The sequence below is a fragment of the Corapipo altera genome, unplaced genomic scaffold (genome assembly GCF_003945725.1).
Source record: "Corapipo altera isolate COAL_440 unplaced genomic scaffold, ASM394572v1 255, whole genome shotgun sequence".
In the NCBI taxonomy this organism is placed as follows: Eukaryota; Metazoa; Chordata; class Aves; order Passeriformes; family Pipridae; genus Corapipo; species Corapipo altera.
Window position 1 is genome coordinate 1782438 of NW_020884929.1, and position 24477 is coordinate 1806914.

General features: G+C 39.3%; 1 protein-coding gene and 1 long non-coding RNA gene across 3 annotated transcripts in view; one reads left to right on the forward strand and one right to left on the reverse strand.

The window, feature by feature from the left end:
* The first annotated feature begins 606 nt into the window (after window positions 1-606).
* SYNPO2 (synaptopodin 2) overlaps window positions 607-24477 on the forward strand; it is a 77217-nt gene continuing 53346 nt past the window's right edge. For both annotated transcript variants that reach the window (XM_027659030.1, XM_027659031.1), the window contains exon 1: window positions 607-952. In XM_027659030.1, the coding sequence (XP_027514831.1) occupies window positions 824-952 (129 nt within the window). In that variant the 5' untranslated portion in view covers window positions 607-823. The remainder of the gene's footprint in view (window positions 953-24477) is intronic.
* LOC113954551 overlaps window positions 9570-24477 on the reverse strand; it is a 91264-nt gene continuing 76356 nt past the window's right edge. The window contains exon 12 of the long non-coding RNA XR_003530264.1: window positions 9570-10342. This is a non-coding gene — a long non-coding RNA (uncharacterized LOC113954551). The remainder of the gene's footprint in view (window positions 10343-24477) is intronic.

Genomic DNA, 24477 nt, shown 5'->3' on the forward strand with positions numbered 1-24477 from the left:
GCCTTTTAATGCCACAATGCAAATCAGCCATTGATAGCATCCATAGAGAGATCTGATACTTCATTCCACTAATCCTCTTCCCTGCTCTGGTAGGAAAGGCAACAGGCTGCACAACAGGTATTATTAGGGTCCAATGATAATTCAGGTCATTGTTAATAGTACTGCACATTGAACTATACCAAGGTTAGAAAAAGAAGCAACTCCAAGACAGGGAAATTATAAAGTTTTCTCTCTCTCTCTTTTTTTTTTTTTTTTTTTTTTTGGCATACCTGTAGTGCTGTAGAAAGTACATGCAGGGTAGAGATGAAAATCCTAAACTCAGTTCAATCTAAGTGTACCAGTTATTCAGAAGATGTACATGATGTTTCACTCGAGATTCTACTTTCTTCCTTTAGAGTAAAAATGCAAGAAATGGGTAAATCAGAGTTAAAATCTCTGGCACCATTTACTAAAGTAAACTTATTTCCTAAATTGTCCCAGGGAAATGTACACTTCTTTTTGCTGTTGTTTTGATTCAGCTGTCACCAGAGTCGCGTTTAAACTCAACCTTCTCTGCCTCATGGCCGAGTGTCTTTGTGTGCACTTTCCCGGCGTTACTTACTGTACTTTGAAGGTGGGCTGAGCGTCGGAATCTGACGACAGAGTGGGCTGTGCCCTCGGGCCGAGGGAGCTCTTACATTCTCCTCAATGACTACATTTGCTCGTGCAGTTCCCAGCAGCAGCAACAGTGTGGTGCTCTGGGTCTCCAGCTCTGCCTGGCAGCTGAAATCTCCAGCTCGCTGAACATCTGCAAGACAAACTTCCCATGTTCTCCCGTATCTGAATGCTGCCTGACTGCACCGGGAACATGGGCACGGGGGATTATCTCTGCATTGCTATGAGCGGAGGGGCGCCTTGGGGCTTTAGACTGCAAGGTGGCAAGGAGCAAAAGCAGCCTTTGCAGATCGCCAAGGTAGGATCACGAGAGAGATGGTGTCGGTGTGCTGGGAACACGAGTGAGGAGAAAGTTTGGTTAGACACAAATGAAATACTTCTTCCAATGGCAGTGGCTGGTGTGGATCTTGTGGTGCTTGTTTGAATTCGCTGGCATGTTCTGCAGAGATTCTACAGGTGCTGGTTGGTTTCAATAAAAAGGAATGATTACCTCTTGGTAGCTTGCAGGTATTGCAAACATTTTCTTAACCATTAAAGGTTTAACTCGTGACATGATGGGTGTCTTTCAGCTCCTGTTTGGGTCTCTGTCTGGCTTTGAGTGCACTCGGCACATCGCAAACTCAATCTCATATTAGGAAATGCTATTCCAGTCATCTATTTATTATAGTTTTTCTACTCTAGTCATAGAATAAATACAGCTTTACCATGAGAAAATGTTCTTACTATTTTGGGAATCCTGGAGAGTATTATACTGAGTTATCTCCGGTTTTGGAAAGTTATCCAGACTTAGAAACAGCCTTAATAGATGCCAAACATCCCCTCTTATATTTTGTGAGCAACACTGAAAATTCCTGGGCACTCTCAGAAATTATCTGCATTTATAGATGGAGAGCAAAACAGACAGCAGGAACCCAGAATAAATTAAAAATAACAACCGGTAGCCCCAAGTAGCAAAAAAAAATAATACTTCAAAAGTAGTTTTGTTAAAAATCAGTGCTCAGTCCAGTGCAACAGCTTCCCCACTGCTGCAACAATGAAGATTTGTCACGGTTATTAAGGCTTATGTAACTGTATGGAGCTGCATTCTGTTCTCCTAGACAAGAGGCACAAATTTGGTCCACAGCTCTGAGGTCAGCAAAATACCTCTGGCTGAAATGCTACTGGGACTGCTCACTACAAAATGAGTTCTGCCTTATTAAGTGGAGGGAGGGAGTCTAACATGTATCTTATCTCCTTTTATTATCTTGGTAATGCAGCATCTTGAGTGTTACGTTTTTGTACTTCGATATAGTATTTTAGATCAGTAGTTTAGTATTTAAGCTGTAACTTTCTTAGCCTGTCAGTATATTTATTAGTTAATTAACTTCAATGTACTGGATCAGTTGACTTTTTCACAAACAGCAGAAACAGTAAATCTACCTCATTTTATAAAAGAAGGTCCTTTTAGTTCCTCTGTTGAGAAAAGAACATCTTTCACTATTCTTTTCAATGATTTCCAGCCCACAATATTAACCACGTTCAGTAACAGAACTATGATTTATTGAGGGTATGAATACTTTTTCTCATTACTGTTTTTTTTGTTTTTCTGATTTGCAAAACTTGAACATGTTTACTTTTTTTTTTTTTCCCCTACCGATGGGCAACTGTTGCTCTGCAAGTAAAGGCTCTGATAAGAGACGGCAGCGGACTCCTGCCATCTAGTGAAAACTTGCAGCTAGAACTTAAAATTGTAACAGTAAAAAAGCAAGGGGCCTTGATTACATAAAACCAAGCAAGAGTGGAGAAGTGATTGTGATAATGAACTAAAGAGGACACGGATGCGAAATGGAGGGAAGTGAGATAATCCATGAAAATGTGGCAGGATACAAAAATCCAAAGTTCACACTTATCTACTCTTGGATAAAGGAAACATTGTTTTAAAAAGCTAATGGAGAAAGTCACTGCAGTCCACTGCCAGAATCAGCTTTTACCAGTTTGGTTTATGCCTTTTAAAATAGTTTTATTACATTTATAAAGAACATGTAAACCATGTCCCCACTGACTGTAGCCTAGCTCTTAAAGCATATATGCAAGTATCATTCCCACCAAAATCCATGAGAGTTTTGCCTGTAGTATAAATTATTGTCTTCCATTACTATGCAAATGGTTAACAGAGAGACAGAGACAAACGTTTTACAAAGAAATATCTCGGTACTTTTGTCACCAGCACATAAAATAGGCAATTTTCACTAGCAAATAATTTTAGAACCACTAAATTAGATTTCAGATTTTTCAGTAATTTGTTAGATGTGAGATTGCAACAAATGGATTTTTTTGAAGTCTCAGAAATTATAATTTTTCCTTTTCCATTTTTAACCCTTATTCAAACATAAATTTTGGAAACATTTGACTCATTTTCCTTAGAGATAACCAAAGTGTTTAACACCCCTCTGAACGCTGGCTCCATATACCAACTCGCTTTGTGATGTCCACTCATGTTGTAAATACTTCATAAAAACTTATTTTCATTTAAAAAGAATTGTGTATTCTATATACTGTCCCCATATACCATAAGGGCTTTAAACCCAATTATTTTAAATTCTATTTCAAAAGACATACAGTGCTAGAAAGGATATCTAACAAATGGATGGGGGTTTTTTTTTAAAAAAAAAAGATTATCAGGAGTATAAAGCTAAGGAAAACAGTGGTTGTATGCACCAAGGCACCAAAGCATGTCAGTACTGCACTGTAGGATAGCTTTCCCAAAGCAGGAGGTGGTTGGGAAATCTCAGTGTAACAGTGACCCTAGAAGGATAAGAATCTAAGATATATAAAGCAAAGTAAGACATGGTATCTCCTTTCTGTTTCCACCATGAGATATATGAAAGAATGTGGTTTTATGAATATCATGGGGGATTTCTCTTGAACATTTCTTTTTTCATTTAAAATACATAAAAACTGTATGTACAAAAAAAAGTCTTGTGAGTTTTTCTACTAATACCTAACAATACTGACTATGTTATATATAATAAAGCTATATTCTTTAAGAAACACCTCTTTTGCAACAGGTAATTTAATGGAGTCGATTTAGATTCTTAGAGAAGATTTAGATTTATAATTCAATTATGATGTGACTTCATAAAATTATGTTTGCTATAGAGGTACATTATTCCCAGCATATTTGTTACCTACACCAAACAGCAATTTGCTGAACTCATTGTTTGTATCTGTCAAAGTCTTAGTAATTTAAGTTTGGGAACTTAACCAAATAGTTCTAGTATTCAAGGGCAGTAAGTTGCATGACTCAGACCTCTAAGCACTTCAAAGGAAATTCAGCCCTCTTTTTCTGATCCTAAAAGTAAAAATGAACAGATGCTTACAAGAAGAATTCTGCTGCTGCTGCCCAAATAGTAGTTTTACCTTTGGCTCAGTAATGATGTGTGACAACTGGCTGCCTGGTCATTTTAGACTTGTGCCCTTGTCCATCAAAACACTCAGATTTCAATTCAAGTCTCCGTTTCATCATTTTGGATTCATTGGAACCTGAAACTGAAAGTGAAACTCAAAGACTCAGGAACAACCTGAACCAAGAGTGTGAAAAGTGATGTGTGAATAGAATTACTTAATGCTGGATGTAATCACAGGTGGGCTCTGCTGCGGGAGTCTGCTGTTTTCTCCAAAGTGCTTGACTCCTGCAGAATGACCCCAAGAGGTTTTCATCATGTTGAGCTTTACACTTAGTCTAGTGGAAAAAAGCTTGAGGGTGAGACATGTTAGCACAGTTGTGCTTTGGATCCTGAGGTAAGGCAGAGCATGTCACTGCCACATATATGAGAGGTATGTTAGCACAGAGTTGGTCCATCCACAAAGGACACCAAAGCTGCTGGGTTTAAGGAAACCTTTTCAAGTTCTCGTCACACTTCCAAGCAGGTAAACCAGGTTAGTTTAAGTAGGATCTTTCTCTACACCACTGGGTTGGAAATGCCAATGCTCAGGGTGCTGTGTAAAGGCTCAGCACTGAGCTCACAGACCCTGCTGATACTGCCTTGTTTGTATCGATTGACATTTCAAAAACGACTTGAACACAACTTTATGCAATAGCACTCAACAGAGCGAGCCATGTTTAAAACATGCTGGTTGAACTTTGGCAGCAAGGGAGGGGAGTTTAGAGTCAACCTACACGATTTTAAACACAACTTGCCTTACTTGGCCTGTATTTAAAAGTGTTTGTTTAAATTTGCTGGCTAATACATTTCCAAACATAGTTTGTTTTTGCAGCCCAGACAGACTCATACTCTCAAATTCACCCTTCAGACCATCTTACACAGACGGTATTTGCTGATATTCAGAAAATCCTGTGAGGCATATTTACATATTCTTTCACACAAGAAATTATGTGGAAATTTATGGGTTTATCTATCTTTTCTGGAGAGGATTTTGACTGTTTTACGAGCCTTGACCCAATTTACTAACCAATACATTTTTGCACTTGTTTAGATGATAGAATTTGGCTTCTATTTAAGTAAATTACAAAAATTCCGTTGACAGACTGGGAAGAAGTTGGGCTTTAATGGAGGTTAGGTTAATTTATTTTGCAAAACCAAGGAACAAAGTAAGGATCCCCAAACCTAACGAAAACAGAACACCACTAAATAACTGTTCCTGAAAACTCTACCATTTCTAACTAGAAAAACAATGAGAAAAAAAAAAAATCATACACCTTAACCACCAAAGGTTTCCATGCACTTCTAAACGTTAGGGCTCTGCGTTCCTTAGTTTCAAACTTTTGCATTCCAACTGTCGTGCCAGTGGAAATGTTTAGTACTGAAGTCCCATCTAGTTGTTTAAAAGCTGCAGGCTGAACTAGCACAAGAGCGTATACCCTGTTTTGGATATACAGGACAACATACCAAGCTGGTTTTGGCACGCTTCCCACGGTATTTAGGCAAATACAAGCATGGTTTGGATCCATGGATTCATTTGTGCTCATTTCCAATAGATGCTTTTCCAACTCTCACGCTAGGCGAGTTTTCAATGGAATAGAATGAACCCCATAATTCACACTGATTTAAACTAAACAAACTAAAAAAACCAAACAGTGTATTCCTGCTAAATTAGATTAGCTGCTTTGTATAGAGCTTTGCTCCATTTTTTGTTTCTTCACTGGAAACTTTTAAAATACACTGCAAGGCATTATTACATTTCATTGTTCTGTATTTTCTGCCATTGCATTCTCATTGTGAATGTGAATGTAATAGTAAGACTTTCAGCCAAGTTCATATTAAAATATCACACCAGGAAATGCTGTTTACAAAGTCCCTTAGAATTGTGTCAGATTGTTTGAGAGGACACAGCTAGTAATTTATGCATATCATGGACGGGCTTTCCTCCAAATACACAACTCAGTGTTCTTCCAATTTACAGCAGAAATATTTAGAGCAGAAATTACTTTAAGGGACAATATTTCATGAGGGAAATGCTTAACACTCTATAAAATTTGCAGAGATATCTTTAAGAGGAATAATTCTGTGCATGGAATCAGCTATGGACAAAAATGATAACATTTAGATTGTGACCAGTACTCACAAGCACCGCTCATTGGCTGGAACAAAACTGGCAGTAAAAAACCCCACTGGATATCAGCTTGGAGGTTTCAAATTTCAAACCTAATGCACACAAGTTACACTGTGGATTTCTTTTTCCTTTTCTGTAATTTTTCCCATCTGTCCCATTCCATTAGAATCTCAGTAGTCCCTAGCCAGTGTGAACGTTAGGATGAGACTAACGCACATTTAGGCCGAAACGCTTCAGCCTGCACCGAAATCAAAGTGCTGGTTTTTGGGTACCTGCCAATACAACCTGGTGTTGAGCATGATGGCCAAAAATCTCCAAAACACCTCAGCACCTTGCTCTCAGCGGGGTGCTAAGAACAGTGAAGAAGTGGCTGCTTTATTTGTTGCTTATGTGGAAGGTAAATTATAACAGAACCTCGTTGGCTCTGAGCTCGCCAGAGCCAGCGGGCTTAGACCCCGAGCTCTCTATCATGTGCTGCAGTCCTGGCCACAGCATGGACTCTTCATTTCTTGTTTAGCAGGCAAACTCTGTCTGCAACTCTTCTGTCTACTTTATAGAGATATATTTTGAATCCTTTAAGTTTCCTTTGTTTGATATCTCCTTCCTACATCTGGCACTGGGCACTGAATGCATGGATAACCTTTTGCTTCAGAAGAGTTATGTCATCCTGAACTGTGCAGCTGGAGACTCGTTGTTTTATAAACTTGCCCTTTTGCAAGTATATTTTAGAAATATGGTCCCATTTAGGAAGCTGGATGCTTTGGGTTTTGTAAGCATGTTTTATATTACAATTCATTAGCAGATGAACTGGTGATGGGTCAAAACTATGAAGGGAGCAGATAAGCTGTGGTGTTCTATACTGCTGGTTCCATTTGATATGTTCTCTGTAGCATAAACATGCCACTTATGGCATAAATTGCTGCAATATTGAATTTCAAGGAAGTTTCTGAAATAAAGATAATGCAAGACACCCTATGTCCATCGTGGGACTTTACAGTAACAGAAAGAAAGAAAACCAGAGTGACAGGGGAACACAACTTTATGAGACCAAATCTGCCCTTCCTAGTACTCTCTGCTTAGTACAGGAGTTTCAGGAACTACTTGTTGTCTGAAGGCAAAGGTGGTAAAGCTGAGTTGTTGTTTTAAAAACCTAACAGTTGAATTATCACTAAAGGAAGCCTTAACAAAAGAGTTACGTTTTTTCCCATGAACTCATTGTGAGCTTTGCCATTGACTTCAAAGGGCAGAGGATTGGGTCTCAGTATGTATAATATAGTGCAGTTATTTAATTAGAAGCAGATATCATGAATAAAAATCCTCAATTGGGAAGGGTGTAGCAGATTTTGCTGCGGATCTTCTTACTATAGATTGCTGTGTCTAGCAGAAGTCGTTCCCTTCGAAGGAATGAAAAAATCTTAGAGTCGAGGGTATCCCAATGACACTGTTAAATAATGTAACTTTTTTCCAAGGAGGTTAGGGAGAGGAGTGCCCAGCAGCTGTGGGTGACAGCCATTTCAGCAGGCACCGCTGTGGCTGGATGGGTTGGACAGAAAGTCCTTGTGTTGGCAAACCCATCTTGTAGATGCATCTTCGACAGTTGAACTGGCATCCCTTTGGAAAGGCTCTAAGGGTCCTGCAGAAATCATGGAGAATTGTGCAATGGTATTTATAATGGTTGTCTATACCTGTGCAATACCAGGTGTTTCCAAGATGTCCTACAATCAAGGAGAATCACGTCATGAGTTTTATTAGCCTTACTCACCCACTGACACCGAAGAGATCATCTCTCTGTTTATCTCTCTAAATCCTTGTCTTCTCTGCCAGGAATTCTTGCTCTGCTTTCTCTTATCATTCTCCCTGTAGTACTTTTATTTAAATACACAAGTACAGCTACTTACTTAAGCACCAGTTTCAGTGAATTCACTGAAAATTGTGGGCAAACAACCCCTTGGACTTCAAACCTTGTTACTTGGTTAGAAGAGTGCCCATCACTTCCAGTGGACTTCCCCTGGACTGAAAGGAATACAGTAAACTTTCTGCTTTGCATGAACTCCCTTGTCACAGAAATCTCTGAACTACTAGAGCTTAACAGATGTGGCTGGAATAGAGTAATCAGCATTTTGTCCCACAAATTACATTTTCCTATTTTGCAGAGATCACTTCAAAGACCAGCTGCCATAAGCCACTGATTTAATTACAGAGGATGCATATGGAAATAATCTGAAAGGAATAAATAGCTTTCTATATTAGCATATATTCATAATGATCTTCCTGCACATTGAAATAATACTTGGAGAATGGGTAGTGTAAGAGTTGCTTGTAAAATCCTTCAAGTTAGGGAAAAAACTATCATGAAGTATGGATGTTTTAGGGAAATTCTAACATGTGATACTATTTCATGCCTAAGATCCTTAAGAGGAGCCACTGTTTGACACCCTTCACTGAAAAAAGAAGATTCAGAATTGTTGGCTTTCCAAAAAAAAATGGATACCTAGGAAATCAGAATGGTTTCACCTAAATTCACACTCAGTGCAATAAGTATGTTATGCTGATCAATAGAAAATGAACCATTCACAAACGTGGAGAGTTTTGTTACAAGAATACATAATTAGATTACTTAATTGGCTTTTGAAACAAAATGTTAGTATTAAAGTTGTTATCTCATGTTTTCCATGCTGTCAGTCAAAGTCAGTCTTTAGATTCACTGTGCATTTTTAGGGGGATCTAGGGGAAGGCACCAGTTTTTTGGAAATCACAGCTAGGACTCCGTTTCCTTTCAAGCCCCCCAGTCCCTTTGGGAAGTGAATTAGCAGTGTGCCTTTGTGTCCAGTTCAAATAAACACCTTTTCATGATACTGAGCTTATTGATTATCACTAGATGGTGCTCTTATTCACAATCCTAAAAATCATAGGTAAGTGAATGTAAAGACAGATACACCTTGGAGAAATTTTGGTTGCCAGGTTTAACGCTTTCTTACTGAAGCTGCAGTTGTAATCCTCTAAAGAGAAACCAGAAAAATATTTCTGCACCTATTTGACACCATATTTTAGTGCATTCAATGGTAATATTACACGCAACTATTGAATACATGTAGTGAAATAATAACTAAAGAAGTATAAAAAACCCCATTACCTTAAACCTCAGTTTCTTCCAGGCCAACCTGACACCACTTGAGAGCCCTGGAGATGTAAGAACTCTCCTAGGTCTTGTATTTTTAAAACCAAATTTTGAGCTATCTTAAAATGGTAGGTTTAATAAATTCCTCGTTATCTTGTTTTTCTTTCTCTGCCCTCACTTTCAGCCATGACTTCAGCCTGTAACACTAGATCTTCTAAACCCAGGTTATTTTACTCCTGTGAAGTGCACCAAATCCCAGGATGCATCCTTGAACAGCTACGGTGTTGGAAATCTACTTGAGTTTTGCAGCTTGAGCCCATTTTTACTCCAATACCTTTAAATTAACAGATCAGTACAGGTGTGGTCTAACTGAATTTTCCATGACTGAATCCTCATCTGAAGGACCCTGATTCAACTCCTAAATGTGCTACATTTTTAAGTCATTTTCCAGGTCACCAGGATAATGCTACCAACATATTTCTGATTTCATGGCACAATTTGTGACTACAGAAAGGGGTTGACTTTAAAACCTCTTGTCATTCTAGTTTCAGGTTTCTTCCTCTTTATTTACAGGAACAGTGAAAAACAATCCAGTGAATCTAAATGTAGTGGGAGGACCATGAATGCCTCTTTTTCTACCCGGGGAAGAACAGTACAAAGGGTACAATAATTAAGCCTGAGGAGGTAGTTATCCTTGTGGCTTCTCATTTTTTTTGGTTACTCCATGAACAAATGGAGCACTGAAATTCCTGGCCTGAGAACAATGGTGCCCAGCCCCGTACCAGCCTTCTGGGTCACTCACTTGTTGTTTGCTTCCAGGCCTGATTTGCATAAGAGGCCTGGAAAAGTTGTAGAGACTGGGAATTAGCACAAATTGATACGGGGTGCTAATTGACTTATGCAGAAACTAAAGATGCACTGGCCTGTTCAAATCAGGCTTGCATTCAGGCCTCTGGATTCCTGCATCATCCAGCGCTGAAGAATTAAACCCTGGCATGGTTCATCAGCTGCTGGGTCCTGGGATAAAAATAGACAGGCAGAAACGGGATCGTGTTTTAGCACCATCAGCTGAAACTGAAGAGTGGGAAGGAACCCTTCCTTCTACAAAAGATGCTTTCTTTTCAGGTGTTCCAGGCAACAGCATTGCACTCAAGCTCACCTAAAGTGAAAGCCAAACCAAGTCTTTGCCCAAACCCTTTTACTGCTCTAGATGCAAGTATTTTTTTTTAATGGCTGGAAAATACAATTTATTTCAGTGACTGGATCAAACATGCTGGATGCAGACACAGCACCAGACACAGCTGTAGGAGTTGCCTCAGCCCTGTGCAGTGCCTCTCTCTTGTCTGATATCCAACTAAAAAACTTCTTCCAGTAGGTTTCCATCAGATCATTGTAAGAAGAAATGATATGTTACCAAATCCTCCTTGCTTTTATAGTTCCATAGCACTACAGAAAGCAGTGTTCATCTGTAGGGATTCACATAATCCCACGTTATACCTGTATGTCACTTAAGGCACAGCTTACACATCGGAGTTTAGTTTCATTTAAAAGCTTTCTTGAACCTTTTTGGATTTCTTTAGTTTTACATTTGCAACATACTCTCAGGCCAGATGACATTTTTCATGTGCTTGGGTTTCCTTTTGGCCTTTTCACTTGGCTCCTTTAGGCCTTGTGTACTTCTAGATTCTCCATCATTTTAACACAGTTAGTCACACCCGAAATCAGTATCTCAAATACAGATCCTGACACAACTGCTTTTGACTGGTTTTGACTCGTTTCTTCCATGCTAAAAGAAAATCCAATCGCCTCTGAAACACTGACATTAAAATGCTCTTGCTGTGTTTTTAAAATTAATTATTAGGTTTAAGTTAATAAGAAAAAGAAAAGTCTCAGGGCAAAATAATAAAGAGGAAAGGAAACTGGACACTGATCCTGACGCTGAATTTAATTTATGGAGGTGCTGACCTGTGACGTCTGTTTAAAGACTACACAATCCTTGAAGAGTGTGCTTCCCAGAGGAACTTGAGAGGATACTAGTAGTTCATAGAACAGGACCTTTCCCTCAAAATTATATTAATAAAAAGTGTCAGCAAAGTCTTCAGAGGTAATCTGAGTCAGATTATCTTCTTTTAGGTGCAAAAGAGAACTGTGCATGTTTACATTCCTATTCAGTTGCCTAAAATGTCACTCTTGATCTTCAGTCAATTTTTAAATGGTTTCTTACATCACCAGTATGCTGAAAACTGTCTGACTGTAAAGGTTTCTTAAACAAAGAGCTGAAAGCAGTGCCATGAGATAAGGAGCTACAGAACTATTGATTTCCAGGGTAGACAGTATTGTGAATCATAGGGAAGCACTTGCTCAGGAAACAATTACAACATCACAGAATCAATTCACAGAAATGTCTTTTCAGTTTCTAGCCGTGCCTTCACAAGTTCCTCCTGGCCTCTGCTCCCTTTATTTGGTGCTTGGTATTTGGACTAATGCTGCAGATCTGAACTGACTTTGACATTACCAGGGGCTTCCTGACACTCCTTTGAACAATGGTCCATGAATACCATGCTGTCATATTGCCAGATGTTCCTTCACACTGTTTTCTCTATCACAAACAGGCTCTGAAAGCAGCACAACGCTTATGAGAGGAGAAGACAGTGATTTTCACTTCCTCTTCCACCTTTGTCTCATCTTTTAAAGCTAGTATTTGACTTTTGGTGGGAGTTGAAGCACTTTCCAGAGATCTCAAGGGAAATGCTACAAGCAGGATTTTGGTTTTATAGCTGCCGGAGTCTTCATTTCAGAAGTACTTTCAAAAAGTGCCTCTTCCCTTGGTGCAAGATACAGTTGTTTGTTGTTTTCTTATGCAGTAAAGGCATTGTTCACTCTAAAAATCAAGCCAGGAAGATCTGGCACAGTTTAGGGTTTATACTCACTAAGGTTACTTGGAGGTTGCATATGGCCATGGCAACGTGACCAAGTTAGATGCAGCGTTTATTAGTTAAAAAATATGCAGGATATCCTGTAGCAAACCCAGAGCAACAGTAGCCACACAAAATGAAAAGGAATGCTGTTGTCCTAAACTAATATAACTAAGGCTGTCTAAAACCTTTCTATGGCCATGTTGGGGTGAAATCTGATGGCAAGCAGGTATTTTATATCCACATGTTAATCTTCTTGAACAGGATGAGTTATTAAATTAAATCCTTAAAATGAGCAGCTCTTTCATGTGTGCTTATATTTTCCAGATGTTTGATAGAGTCAAGATTATCCTGTTCATTTGCATGGTCTCATTTCTTTTGTTGTTATTTTTAGAAAACTCTTTAAACTTACTACTACACTGACATCTGAGTAAGATTTGAATTTTTTTTTTTTTTATTTTAATCTCATACCATTTTTCACTTATCTTTCTTAACCCTTATTTCTATTATTTATAGTTTTGGAAGAGACCAGGGTTTAATTTCAGCAACTTAAGCAAGTGGGATTTTGTCCTAGGTTTTGTCCCCACTCATTGTTTCTAACATTTACATGGATGTTTAGCTCTTGCTACAGGATTGCTGCATTCCATGGATGTGTGGGCTGCATCCTTGACTTAGCCAACATGTCTTAAAGCTGGCACAGACTTTGGCCAAAGATCATGAAAATACTTCAGGATCAATCTAGGAGGAGAGATGCCATATTATGTCTGTGTTAGTACATTATAATAATACTTCAGAGGAAGATAATTCAATAAAACCATAGAAAATGTGTGCCAAAGGTCTGCTTGAAACAATAATCCAGCTTCTTATATTAAGAATTGTTAAAATTGGCAACAACTGGCTCTTTCCCAAGCTACATGCCTTTTGGATTTCCTTAAAAATTCAATCTTTACAGTTTCTGAATAATGCAACCATTGTAATTCAAGGACGCTCCCCTGCTGGTTTTGATTAATTTATTTTAACAACACAGAAAAAGTCTGCTGTAGCTCCTCTGGTAATATAAATCCCTGTGACAAAGGATTCTGTTGTCTCCACCTCTCTAATAAACTACAGTGTCAGGGGTTCAGAGCTAAATGGATGGCAGTACAGCCTAAACAATTCATCTCTGCTTTGGTGTCTGAATTTAATATCGGGGTTCTTTCCCCTTTAACCTTTAACTAGTTTATAACTGTATTAACACTTCCTGTATAAGCAACACATCCAGTGAAATGTTCTAATTTGTATGCAATTACACATTTTGCACATTTCAAGTTAATATCTTGAAAAAAATTTTACCTACAGTCAGATATCTTAAAAAAAACCCAAACCTGTAAAATAACCATGGTTATCTGCCCAACTTTTTAAAATTTATTGTGACTCTCATGACATATGCAATCTTCCTTTCAGTACCAGCTACAGAAATCTGGTTCTTACCTGAGTTCCAGTTTTCATTAAAATTAGATTACATTTCTGGATATCCTGGATTGCAAAGTTATCCTACCCACAAGAGGTAAAAACCCAATTAACCCCAAGTTTTTAATGTTTAAATCTTTTTTCAAGCTGTTATTTGCCAGTCTGCAGGGTTAATGGAATAAGCTTGGCAGGACCACAGTCTGAGAACAAAATGCACAGTGAGGACACCTAAATACCCATTACAGTTTCTATGGACAGAAATCGAGGAGAAGCACAACAAAGCTGCCATTAAAATAACTGTGGCTTTCAGAGGTCACAGAAATTGTCCCAGCAACGTGTGACATTTTCCCAAATCCTAAGAACATTCAAGCAGTGTGATGAGTTTTGGGAATCACACAGCACTTTAATAGAAATTGCTGTTAGCTTACTTATACAATTACATCCTCTTGAACTGTTTTCGTTCCACATAAATATTACATACCTCTTTGTTTAAACTCATTTATTTAAAAATCTTAACTAAAACGAAATGAAAGCATTTTCAAGCTGTTTCTTGCACATTTCTGGTAAACTAGCTGCTCCTTTGACATGGTGCATGTGTAATTTCAGCAGTGCCCCTATGTGTAAGTGTATATACAGATGCTTTAGGCTAACATTAAACAATGTTCTATAGCTACGACGGGTTTTGTAATCCAAATAAAGTAGGTAGTGTTTTTATAACTATCAATTCTTGGGCTATGGAGAATGTCTTCAAATAGAAATGGAAAGAGGTTTATCTTTACAAACAGGTCTCATTCCCTTAAAAGGAAGTTGTTTCTTTTTTCTTCTGCTTCTTTGGAGAACTGGCTACAAACTGGGAATGGTTACTGTATGACTCATTTGGGAAGAATAGCTACAGTGTAAAAAGTTCAGAGGGGATTTTAATAAAACCAAACCAAATTATCTTCTGTTTTGGGCACGATAAGGACAGTTTCAAAGAGAAAAATATTAAATTTTTTCAGAATGCTGTAAATCAACATAATAATGTAGTGTTTTGAAGGGCAGGGGGAAAAGCTCAGGAGAGAATAAAACCTTTTCCCCTTGTTTCAGTTCTATAGATAAGGCACAAATCTCTTTTCATAAGCAAATTTTAATTTACTTTATTCTGGTCTGGCCTGGAAGTGAGCTCCTGTATCCACCAGAGCAAACCAGTGACTGCCAAAAACACACATGGAATGATCACTTACTGAGCTTTACACAGATAATGGGACTTTCCTACTGCACCCCACCTACTTCAGCTACTTGGCAACTCCTCAAAACCCCAACACTGTAAGTCAAACTGTCCACAATAATACAATTATTGCAATAAAAATACATTAATGCCACAAACAGCTACGCTGTGGACAGTAAAGACTGCAAATGCTACAAGTAAATATTATTGTATCACCCTCTGCATTGCTGTCCCCACAATGGCATAAAGGATACAATAGTAAATATTGTTTAATTTCATTTTATTTAAGATTTGCACTGAAAAAGTGCAGGCTAGCTTGATGCAGCAGCTCGGTGAGGAATGCTGGCTATTTAGCAAGTGTTCCATGCAAGACATGGCAAAATGCAACATTTTTTTTAAGTTCAGCACTAGTTGTTTGCATATTGTTACTCCAGCAAGAGAATTTGAACAGATTTTTGTTTTCATTCTCCTTAGTGCACACAGACTGCAAAGGAACTTGCTGCATTTGTCACTTGTAGTCAAGGCATATTCTGTGTTCCCTTAAATTCCAAACAATTATGTGGTTTTTGGTGTGAAAGTGCATGTCCAATAGTGGACATTTATATAAAAGTTTCCCAAAGTGCTAGTAGGATTTTTATTTTTGTTTTTAATTTCTCCTGGAACTTTTCCCTGAGTGTTTCTCCTAAGATTGCTCCAACTGAGGCTGAAGTTAATAGAAAGCAACCGAGTGATTTCAGCAGGAGTTTCACATTTGGAAAGCAACACCAGGATTGTATTTTGGCCAGACTGTCTATGTATCTAAATCTAAATTCCCCTTCCTAGGAAGTTTACAGGAAAATGCTGAACGTTTCAAATTGCCATGAGACCAACTAACTGCATTTGAATCTTCTCCTGAATATATCCTGTATATCCTGAATATATCCAGAATATCCTGTAGTCTTCAAAGCTAAGCTTTAGAAGAAAAAAATGCTTCCAAGCCCTCTCCACCCCACTTCCCACTTGCTCATGTTTGACCTGTTGAGAATGTCCTGGCCAAACGAGGTTCATGGGTGTGTCACAAGCACTCAGGAATCTTGCATGACTTCAGATGATTCTATGCTTTACAGTATAGCCCAGGCTGTGTATTACTAATACATATTATTATATATATTACTGTAAAGGAGGACATGCACTGCTGATGCTTTAGGAGGCACCTTTGACGATGAGAGACCCGCAGCCATAATTTATCTTTGCAGTAGATTGAATTGGGACAGTTTTAATTCTATTCGAAAAAAAAGAAAAAAACCAATGTTGCAGCAGACTGCAAAAGAGAGTCTGTGCTTCTTTTAAAGGCCTATCCCTGACCTGGTTGCCAGGGAGCTGCAGGAGGGAGAAGGCTGGCAGCAGACAGGGAAATAATCCAGCTGAATTCAATTAGAGTGCATCAGTAGAACTAAGTGAACTATTAAATTAAACAGGCCCCCTAAACCAGAAATGGGTATGACCACAGAAACTGCAGGATTTGCTTTATCCTGTGTTGAGCTGTAAGTGCTGTCTGACACGAGCCACTGCCCTGCACCCTTGCAAAGGTGCTCAGGACAGGACTATGTTTAGGGTGATCCACCTTGGCCCCTCTGACACTGGCCATTTTCCAGGATCCACAGCAGGCAGTGATACAGCAAGGCACTACTTTCCTCCAAGGCTGAGGAGATCCTGCCTTATTTGTGGATCAAAGGGAACCAGAAGGAACAGCATGAGAGAACAGGACTGTGAGCAAACCCTTCCTTAACCCTTTGGCTGAGGACTCCTGCTGAACACCTGCACAGAGGGCAATGGTTCCTCCAGGAGAACCACTCCAGGTTCTTAAAATACCCTGGTCAAACCACTGGCCAGCATACAACCCTAATCGAGTAGAAATAGCCCAACAGTTTACTAATTCCCTTGGATATCCTGCATCATTTTTCCTCTAAGTGGTAACTAATTGATTTAATGAGAGAGGTTTTCTTATTTAAAGAGAAGCATCCTGAGCATTTCCTGGACTGTAGATTTAATTTGTTCGTCAGTGGTACAGGTATTCATCAGCAAGCAAATACCTAATTTTAATTTATAAAAGGCATTTCCTGCATACTAATGCCAGAAATTTGGGAAGAAACTGGGTGTAAGCGAGAAAGGAAGTGTCCAGAAGAGACAGCAAAGATACTTACTAGTGTTGAATAAAAAAGTACCTTAGTTTTGGGGTGGTATTCTGGATATATGATTTCCTGCTCCACAAAAAAAAAAAAAGGAATAATGAAGATAAACATAAGCTAATGAAGAGAACTGAAGGAAACAAGCTTACCAAAAAGGTTTGTGTGGGAAGCTGGATACATTTTATGTCTGGAGGAAAAGACTCCAAGGAAAGTGTAGTGGTAGTCCATAAAAAATGTTACCTCAAACTGTTTTCGGAATTTGCAACTGAGCTCCCATTTCCTTCAAAGGTTGCAAACGACAAGTTTCTGCAAAGCAGGGTTCTCAAAGTTTGCAAAAGGCCAGTGGTTCAGTTTGTATTTTTCCTACAGCAAAGCAAATGACTGACAGAGGTCAAACATACAATTGGAAAGTGAAGTCCTTTCCCCTACTCCCTTTCCTGCCTCCTCCTAGTGCTCCACTGCACTGGTTTCCGAGTTCTCCTATGCATTATTTGGCAGCCTCAGCTCGAAGCAACACAAAATTACACACAGCACCAGCAGAACCCCAACTCGGTGCATTTTGGAGGCCTAAATTTAAACCACTCCTTATGGAAGAAAACAGATAATTGTGCTGGAGGAAAATCTCCATGCTCATGATATAAAATACCTTTTTCCTGCTTTTCTACTGTCGTAAGCAAATGAAAATTTTTGAAAGTGTTTGGTTTTTTTTTTTTTTTTCTGCAAGTAATACCTTTTTTGGTTATGGACCAGTGGTGCTGACTCTTGCCAGGAGCTAAAATACTAAATGTCAATCTAGTCCATTTTTGACAGTGCACATGCAAGATACGACTATTTTTTAGCATGCTCCTTAGAATATGTAAAATGAAAACTGCAAGAGAAAGCACAGCCAGTTTCAAACCTTACTTACTGAATTACTTTGGAAAAAAAACAGCCTGATGCACAGAAGAGGAGTGACAACAGGTACTATCAATCAAAGTGTAGAACCAGTTATGTTCTCTCAAAGAACTAAAGATGGAGCACAAACCAAAAAGTCAGAAATGTTATTCAAACTTCCTAGCTTGCCCCATTTCAGACTCCTGCAGTGTGGGTGAGATGGCTGTACAATTTTGTGCTTACAGATTTTGAGGCATTTGGGTGGCAGGACTGAATTCTTAGCTTGGGCCAAAGACTGTTCCAGCGAACTCATTTTAGAAACATATTTATTTTTATGTTGACGTGATCAGCAGAACTGATTAATGGCAATGCAGTTATGCTGAAGGGCTCCATTGGAAGAGCTGGTTCCAGTGATTGTTGGTGCAGATAGAAGGAGCTGATGAGGGGCAGGGATGAGTTATGACTCCACACATAGTCCCATTTAGCATTAGAGGCCAGGGTCTAAACTTATGAGTCAGATACAGCTTTTTCTGGAAACATTTATGAACTACTGCTCTTTATCTGCAAACCTGCCTTCCATTACATCTGAGATGTGAGGTGGGTCGGTTCTGAAACATTTTGCAGTCAGAACCTCATCTAATCTCTCCCTTTCCCTTGTCCCTCCCCAGGCTCTGACACCTGTAGTGTGCTCCTCTGATTTCCTTCTGCACAGAGACATGAGCACACAACTTCTGCCCTTGAATAATCCACTTCTAAGTTATCTTTGCCTAAAAATCCATCTTCAAACATCCTGCATTGCTTATTCTAACCTTCCTCCTAAACTGGATGTTCTCCTACTTTCTCCTACTCTCCCCTTTGTTTTTTCAGTCCTTTTCCTCTATATCCTTCCACATTTATCAGCTACATCAACTAACATAACTCTAACATCAGCTGTGGTGTTAGGGTCACCTTTTTGGCCATTTCCACCATGGAAACAGCTCCACTGTGCTCCTCCCTCATTTAATGGCCTATACCCATCTCTCCTGACATTTCCCATGCCTTCATGGCACGTTTGAAAGAAACCATTCTAGGTAAAGTAGTGGGAAGCCATGGTACACAATGAGTTTTGTCTGGAATTGTGAGGATTATCAAACAGGGAAGAACAGTAACTGAAGTGTATTAACTGCTTCACTACAAATCCTGTGTGCACAAGAAGATGTAAATGATGATGACAGTAGATTAAACTTGGTTCACAAGCCTTCAAACATGCTCAGTATGACATTCTTTTTCATTTATGCAGCTGAGCAAGTTTACTTCAGCCAGCGGGTGGGGGGTCTAAGAAAACTCTCTGGGCTGTAGAACAAGAACACATCTGTACAGCTGAGATAGCTTTGAAGATATGCCAAATTTGTTTGGGGATTTTTGTGGGGGTTTTGTCTTTTAATAAGCTTAAGGGTTTTCTAGAAGAATCCTAATATCACTTCTACCCTTCACACCAAAATTAAAACCCCAAATGAAAACAGCATCAGGGACAGGCATTTTTATGGGCAAATAGATAAAGTGCCACAAATAGATAAAGTGTCACAAAGCAGAACAGTGTACAAATGAAAAATTGAACTAGTTTACATATTATGCATTCAAACAACCATCAGCCAAACACATCTTTGAAAGTGTTGATATGACCTAGAGAAGTTGCCAATTCCCAGCAAAAATCACCTATAGATGTTTGCAAATGGCAACATCCAATTATAGTGTGTTTCAGTATTTAACCAGGCTTGGCAAGGAGAAGGAGAAACAAAAATATACTCATGTTCTGGCAATCCACACAGCATGTTGAATTTTAGAGCATTAACCGATGGAACAATCTTGTCCTATTTAGGAAATTTTTTTGTCTAGATTTCTTTGTTTGAGTTCAATAATGTAACTGCAAGCTGCTCCAAAATGCCAGTAAGCTTCATTCCGAGTGCAGTGTGAGAAAGCTGACACATGCTGCTTCCCTGCTTGTCCATAAGGAGGAGTGTGAAGGGGCCATTAGACCCTTGAAGAAAGAAGTCTATTGGCAGCACCTTTCAGACAGAATTAGCTGGTATTACTGATTTACTGCATCTGTACACAGAATAGTAAGGTACATAAATTTCAAGACAGTGTATCAAATTCCCACACAATACAAATGTTCTGAGCATGGAGCTTGGAAGGGCTGGATTGCGTTCAGTGTTCTTGGGGGGGGGGGGCAAGTTACAGTTCCTCCTGCACAGCTAAATTTGGAAAGCAAGAGACCCCAGGTGTGCTCTGCAGTGCTTTATGGGCTTGTATCAGGAACACTGTGCTACAAGTCAGGCTTACACTATCCCATTCCTCAGCAGTGGGCATGATAGTTCCCTTACCGGATAAGTGGAAAGTAATAAGTGGAAACACTGGGAAGATGTTTGCTATCTTCCTTCTATTTTCTCTGTCCCCCACATTACATCAATCTAAATTTTAATGTTCAATTTAAGATTATTAGAGATTCTGATTCAAAGGAACATAAATGCGTTGGCTACATATAGATAGTTGCTTTTGCCTCCTCCTTTTTCTGATCTTCTTCCTTCACCATGAAATCTTTTGTGTCGAGAGCTAACTGGAAACATCATGCTCCCAGTCCTCTCTTCAAACTTGCATTTGAATCCCAGAAGGAAGCAAGGGGTAAAGCACATTGGAATTCCTTTCCAGAGCCCTGCTGGAAGCTGTGCTGTTAGATCCCCTGTGGCCACTGTGAGGGAGGTGGCTCCAGTCCCTGTGGAGTCATCCAATGACCCTCTTTGCCAAGTAACTGCACACAGTAGAGCTTGGTGGCAGCATCACACAGAGGGCTGTGATATGTTATTGCACTTATCTCTTGAGGTATTTTTCCCTTAGATGAGTTTATTTTTTCAGTCCTAACATGAATTCGATACGATTTTTGGCAATAAAACCAAGGCTAACTCAGTGCCAGCACAGCCCAGGATAAATGTGTCAGAACCTATTTTCATCTGCTTATTTAAGTCTTCCAGAACAACATTTAAGCCCTTCTTCCCATCCAGAGCTATGCCTACCTTGAGTGGTTTGTTTATTTGTACTGGGGATAGCTAGGCAACAAGTGGACAATGAGTACCCATGACCTGGTAAAACTGCATTGTATTAAGCTGCACATGTCCAACTGGTTTTAGTGTCAAGAGAAGAAATCACACGCAAAATCTAAGCATGGAGTTGGGGCGTTCTGGTGTTATCTTCATCTTTAAAAAAAAAAATAAAAATTAATACTGTTACTGCCCAGCATCACTGACATTTAACTTCTGACCCAAAATCCTGCAGACCCTGGGCATACTGAACACATGCAAAGCTTCTTTCACCATCAACTGAAGAAGCAGTTTTGATTAACCTTTATCTCCTCCCCACTGAGAGCAATGCACCATGACCTCTCAGACCCCTGCAAGGAGCTGTTGCCAGAGGAAGTTTGTGGTACCTGATGAGCTGTGGCTCTGAAAAGGGTGTCTGGCACGTTACAAAGCCAGGTACATCGTGGAGCCCCACGGTGTGAAGTCTGTCAGGCCGTGCAGTTCAGTGTGAGGCTGGTTCATCTGCCCCTGTATCACAGTCCTGGAACTGGGAGTACTGGGAGCACCATGGAGGGAAGCAGGAGCTGCCTGGACACATTCAGTGTGGTGGAAGCAGATTTATTAGCCCAAGCTCAGTGCTGTTGCTGCAGGCAGCAGAGGCAAGAAGGCTGCAGCCAGCTGTGGGAGCAGGGTGAAGTGGATATAATAGAGAACAAATCTGGCCAATTTTTTCAAGTATGGCTTGGCCTCAGAACTGTTGGGAATCATTACTGCATAAAATATTAGATGTGCTTGAACAAGTTACATCTCTTGTTTTCTTGGACAATGAAACAATCGTCCTTCTTTTACGTACTATAAATTACTGTAAAATACAAATTGAGATATCCTGTTGATATGTGGGTTTGCTTTCTGGTTTTGTTTGGTTTGGTTGTTATGCCTGGTTTCTAACAAAGCATAACTTTCAGTCCACATTCATGTCAGCAATGGCCTTATTTGAAACAGCAGTTCTTCTCAAGGTGCCTCACAGGGTGGTGACCCTTAATTCCAGACATCCCAGCTTTGATTAAAGCCACATGAAACAAGTTCATCTTTGTAACCCTGCACTAATGTATCGCCTGCTTTCCTCAAACACACAAAAAGCCTATACTAAGACTGCACTAACTCATCTTTATGTTGGTCACATTTGCTTCAACTTTGTCTCTCTGTCACAGTTCAAGCCCCAAATCAGGTACAGAACTGTCAAGTGCATTATCAGGTAGATCAAAAGCAAGACCCAGAATGGAGTGCCACATTTATTCCTTTAAGAAAAAGGTGTTTTTTTTTTTAATTGATAGATTTGTTCTATCTATATGTATTCTATCTACATATTTTTAAGTAAAGCAGAAGAATCCTAGAATTTATAAATAAGGTGAGAATCTCAGGATCTCATAAGTAATGAATGTCTACTTTGCTCTTTCTTGGTTTGCTTCTTGCACAAGACCACCATATAAAGGAGACAGCACAGAGACTATGCAAAACTTTGACCAGTAACTTGTGAGTTAGGTAAGAAGGAACATTTCAGTGCTGCCTCTGTAAAAGTAGACACCTCTCTCCGTGCTCTCCCACAACATCATATATCTGTGCTGTCAACAAGGACAATTACTACAGTCACAAGTATTCCTCCTGAATGAGGAGCAGAGTGATTTTCTTAAAATCCAAGAACAAAACCCCCTTTTCCTAGAAGTTGAGATCTCCTGCTCTCTCTTCTTCTGAAGTGAACTGCCTTTTATCTGTAAGGAGATGAAATCATACACTTCAAGTAAGTGGCTGGTCCTGTCCCTCCCAGAAGTAGCTCACTGGAATGAAGAGGAGGGGAAAAAAAAAGGAACAGGAACAGGAAATTCATCCCCTTATGAATTCTTATTCCCTGTGATCATTACCTTCACGACTGCTGTTTTCTTTTTGTTTAGAGGTCCTGGTTGGTTTGGTCCCTATCTTGCTCACTTGGGCTTTCACACAGAGTTTACTGAAAGTTGGTTAGATCTCTAATGATCACAGTTTTGATTCCCATTTAAACAGCCACACCATTTTCTTTCCTTCTAAAGCAGCTGCTCGGATCATACAGGCCTTGTATTGATTCAGGTTTTAGAATCCCACTGGGAATGACTCGGTCCAATAGGACACCCGTGGGAATTGATGAATAATGACACTTTACCTTTCATATCCACGTCACCCTCTTTTTATCCATCTTTCCTCATCCTTGCAGAAAGAAAGTCCGACCTAGGACTTTCCTTTTTAACAGATAAAGGAATCAAGCATTTCTAAAGTTTAAAGTGTCAGCAGATCCCCAACTCCAACCTCACTGTTCAATCCTTTCGAGAAGGATCCAGAGTGAGCATAAAAGATACGAAATAATGTGCAAGTGATCCTCCAATATGACAACATCTAATTTATTACAGTTGCTGTTTCTGGCTTCTAGTTATCAAACTAATGCTGAATGCAATTTGTCTGAGAGCACCACATACTGTTACGTGCTTTTCTGACTTTCACAGTGCATCCACTGGTGATCACTTGCAATAATAAGCCATTTCCAAGCCAGGGTAGATTAATCACAGCACACAGAGTAAAATCTCATGTTCTGAATTCATTAAGCATGGCCACAAAAAATGATCTTAAACACCTGCTTGCAAAAGTTGTCAGATGTGGAGGGATTTCCTTTAAAGAAGAAAATGCAGACAGAGGGTTCAATGGGTAAAACACCAACAAAAAAGGAGACCTTCTGATTTATCTTCTGTTCACAGGCGTGTGGACGTTTTCTCAAGGTTGTGAAGTGCTAATTATCCCCAAGGCCAAAAGCAAGTCCCTCATATAATAAATTCTACACGTAACACAGCCACTACAGTTACAATATTATGTATAAAACCAGTTGATCCTCTAACAGTTCAAATTCTAGCTGCAAAAATACTTCTTTTCATTGAATTAGGAGACAGGAACCCATTATGAGCCCCGGAAAGCAATTTGGTCCTACTAATTTTCCATCAGACCTTGTAATCTTGTCTAAACATTAAATTCCAGATTAAAAAAAAAAATGTAAAAAGCACTTTAAAAACAGAAAAGTAATTTAATACTGTTTTCGAAATTGTGGTTTCACTTTCTGTAGGAAGCAAAGGTTCCTGTGGGGATCACCTGAAGGAATGCCAAATATCCATGACAGACTTCAGTCCTGCATTTCACAGAGTAGTGCAAACCTTTTCACAAATAAGCAAGCTAGGAGAGCCTTAGCACAGCTTCAAATAGCCTGAAACTGCTTTGTTGTCTCTTCAGTTTTCACGTGGAACCAAGTTGAACAGGGCAATTTTAACTGAGTTTTGCAAGGAGGTTTGGTTTAGTCCATTCTAATTCAATTTCCAAGCATGTTTACACGGACGTACCCACAGAAGGCAAAATTTAAGTTTTCACAGCCATGCTTGTGACTTTGCAATGTGAAGCTATAAAAGCCATATACTTA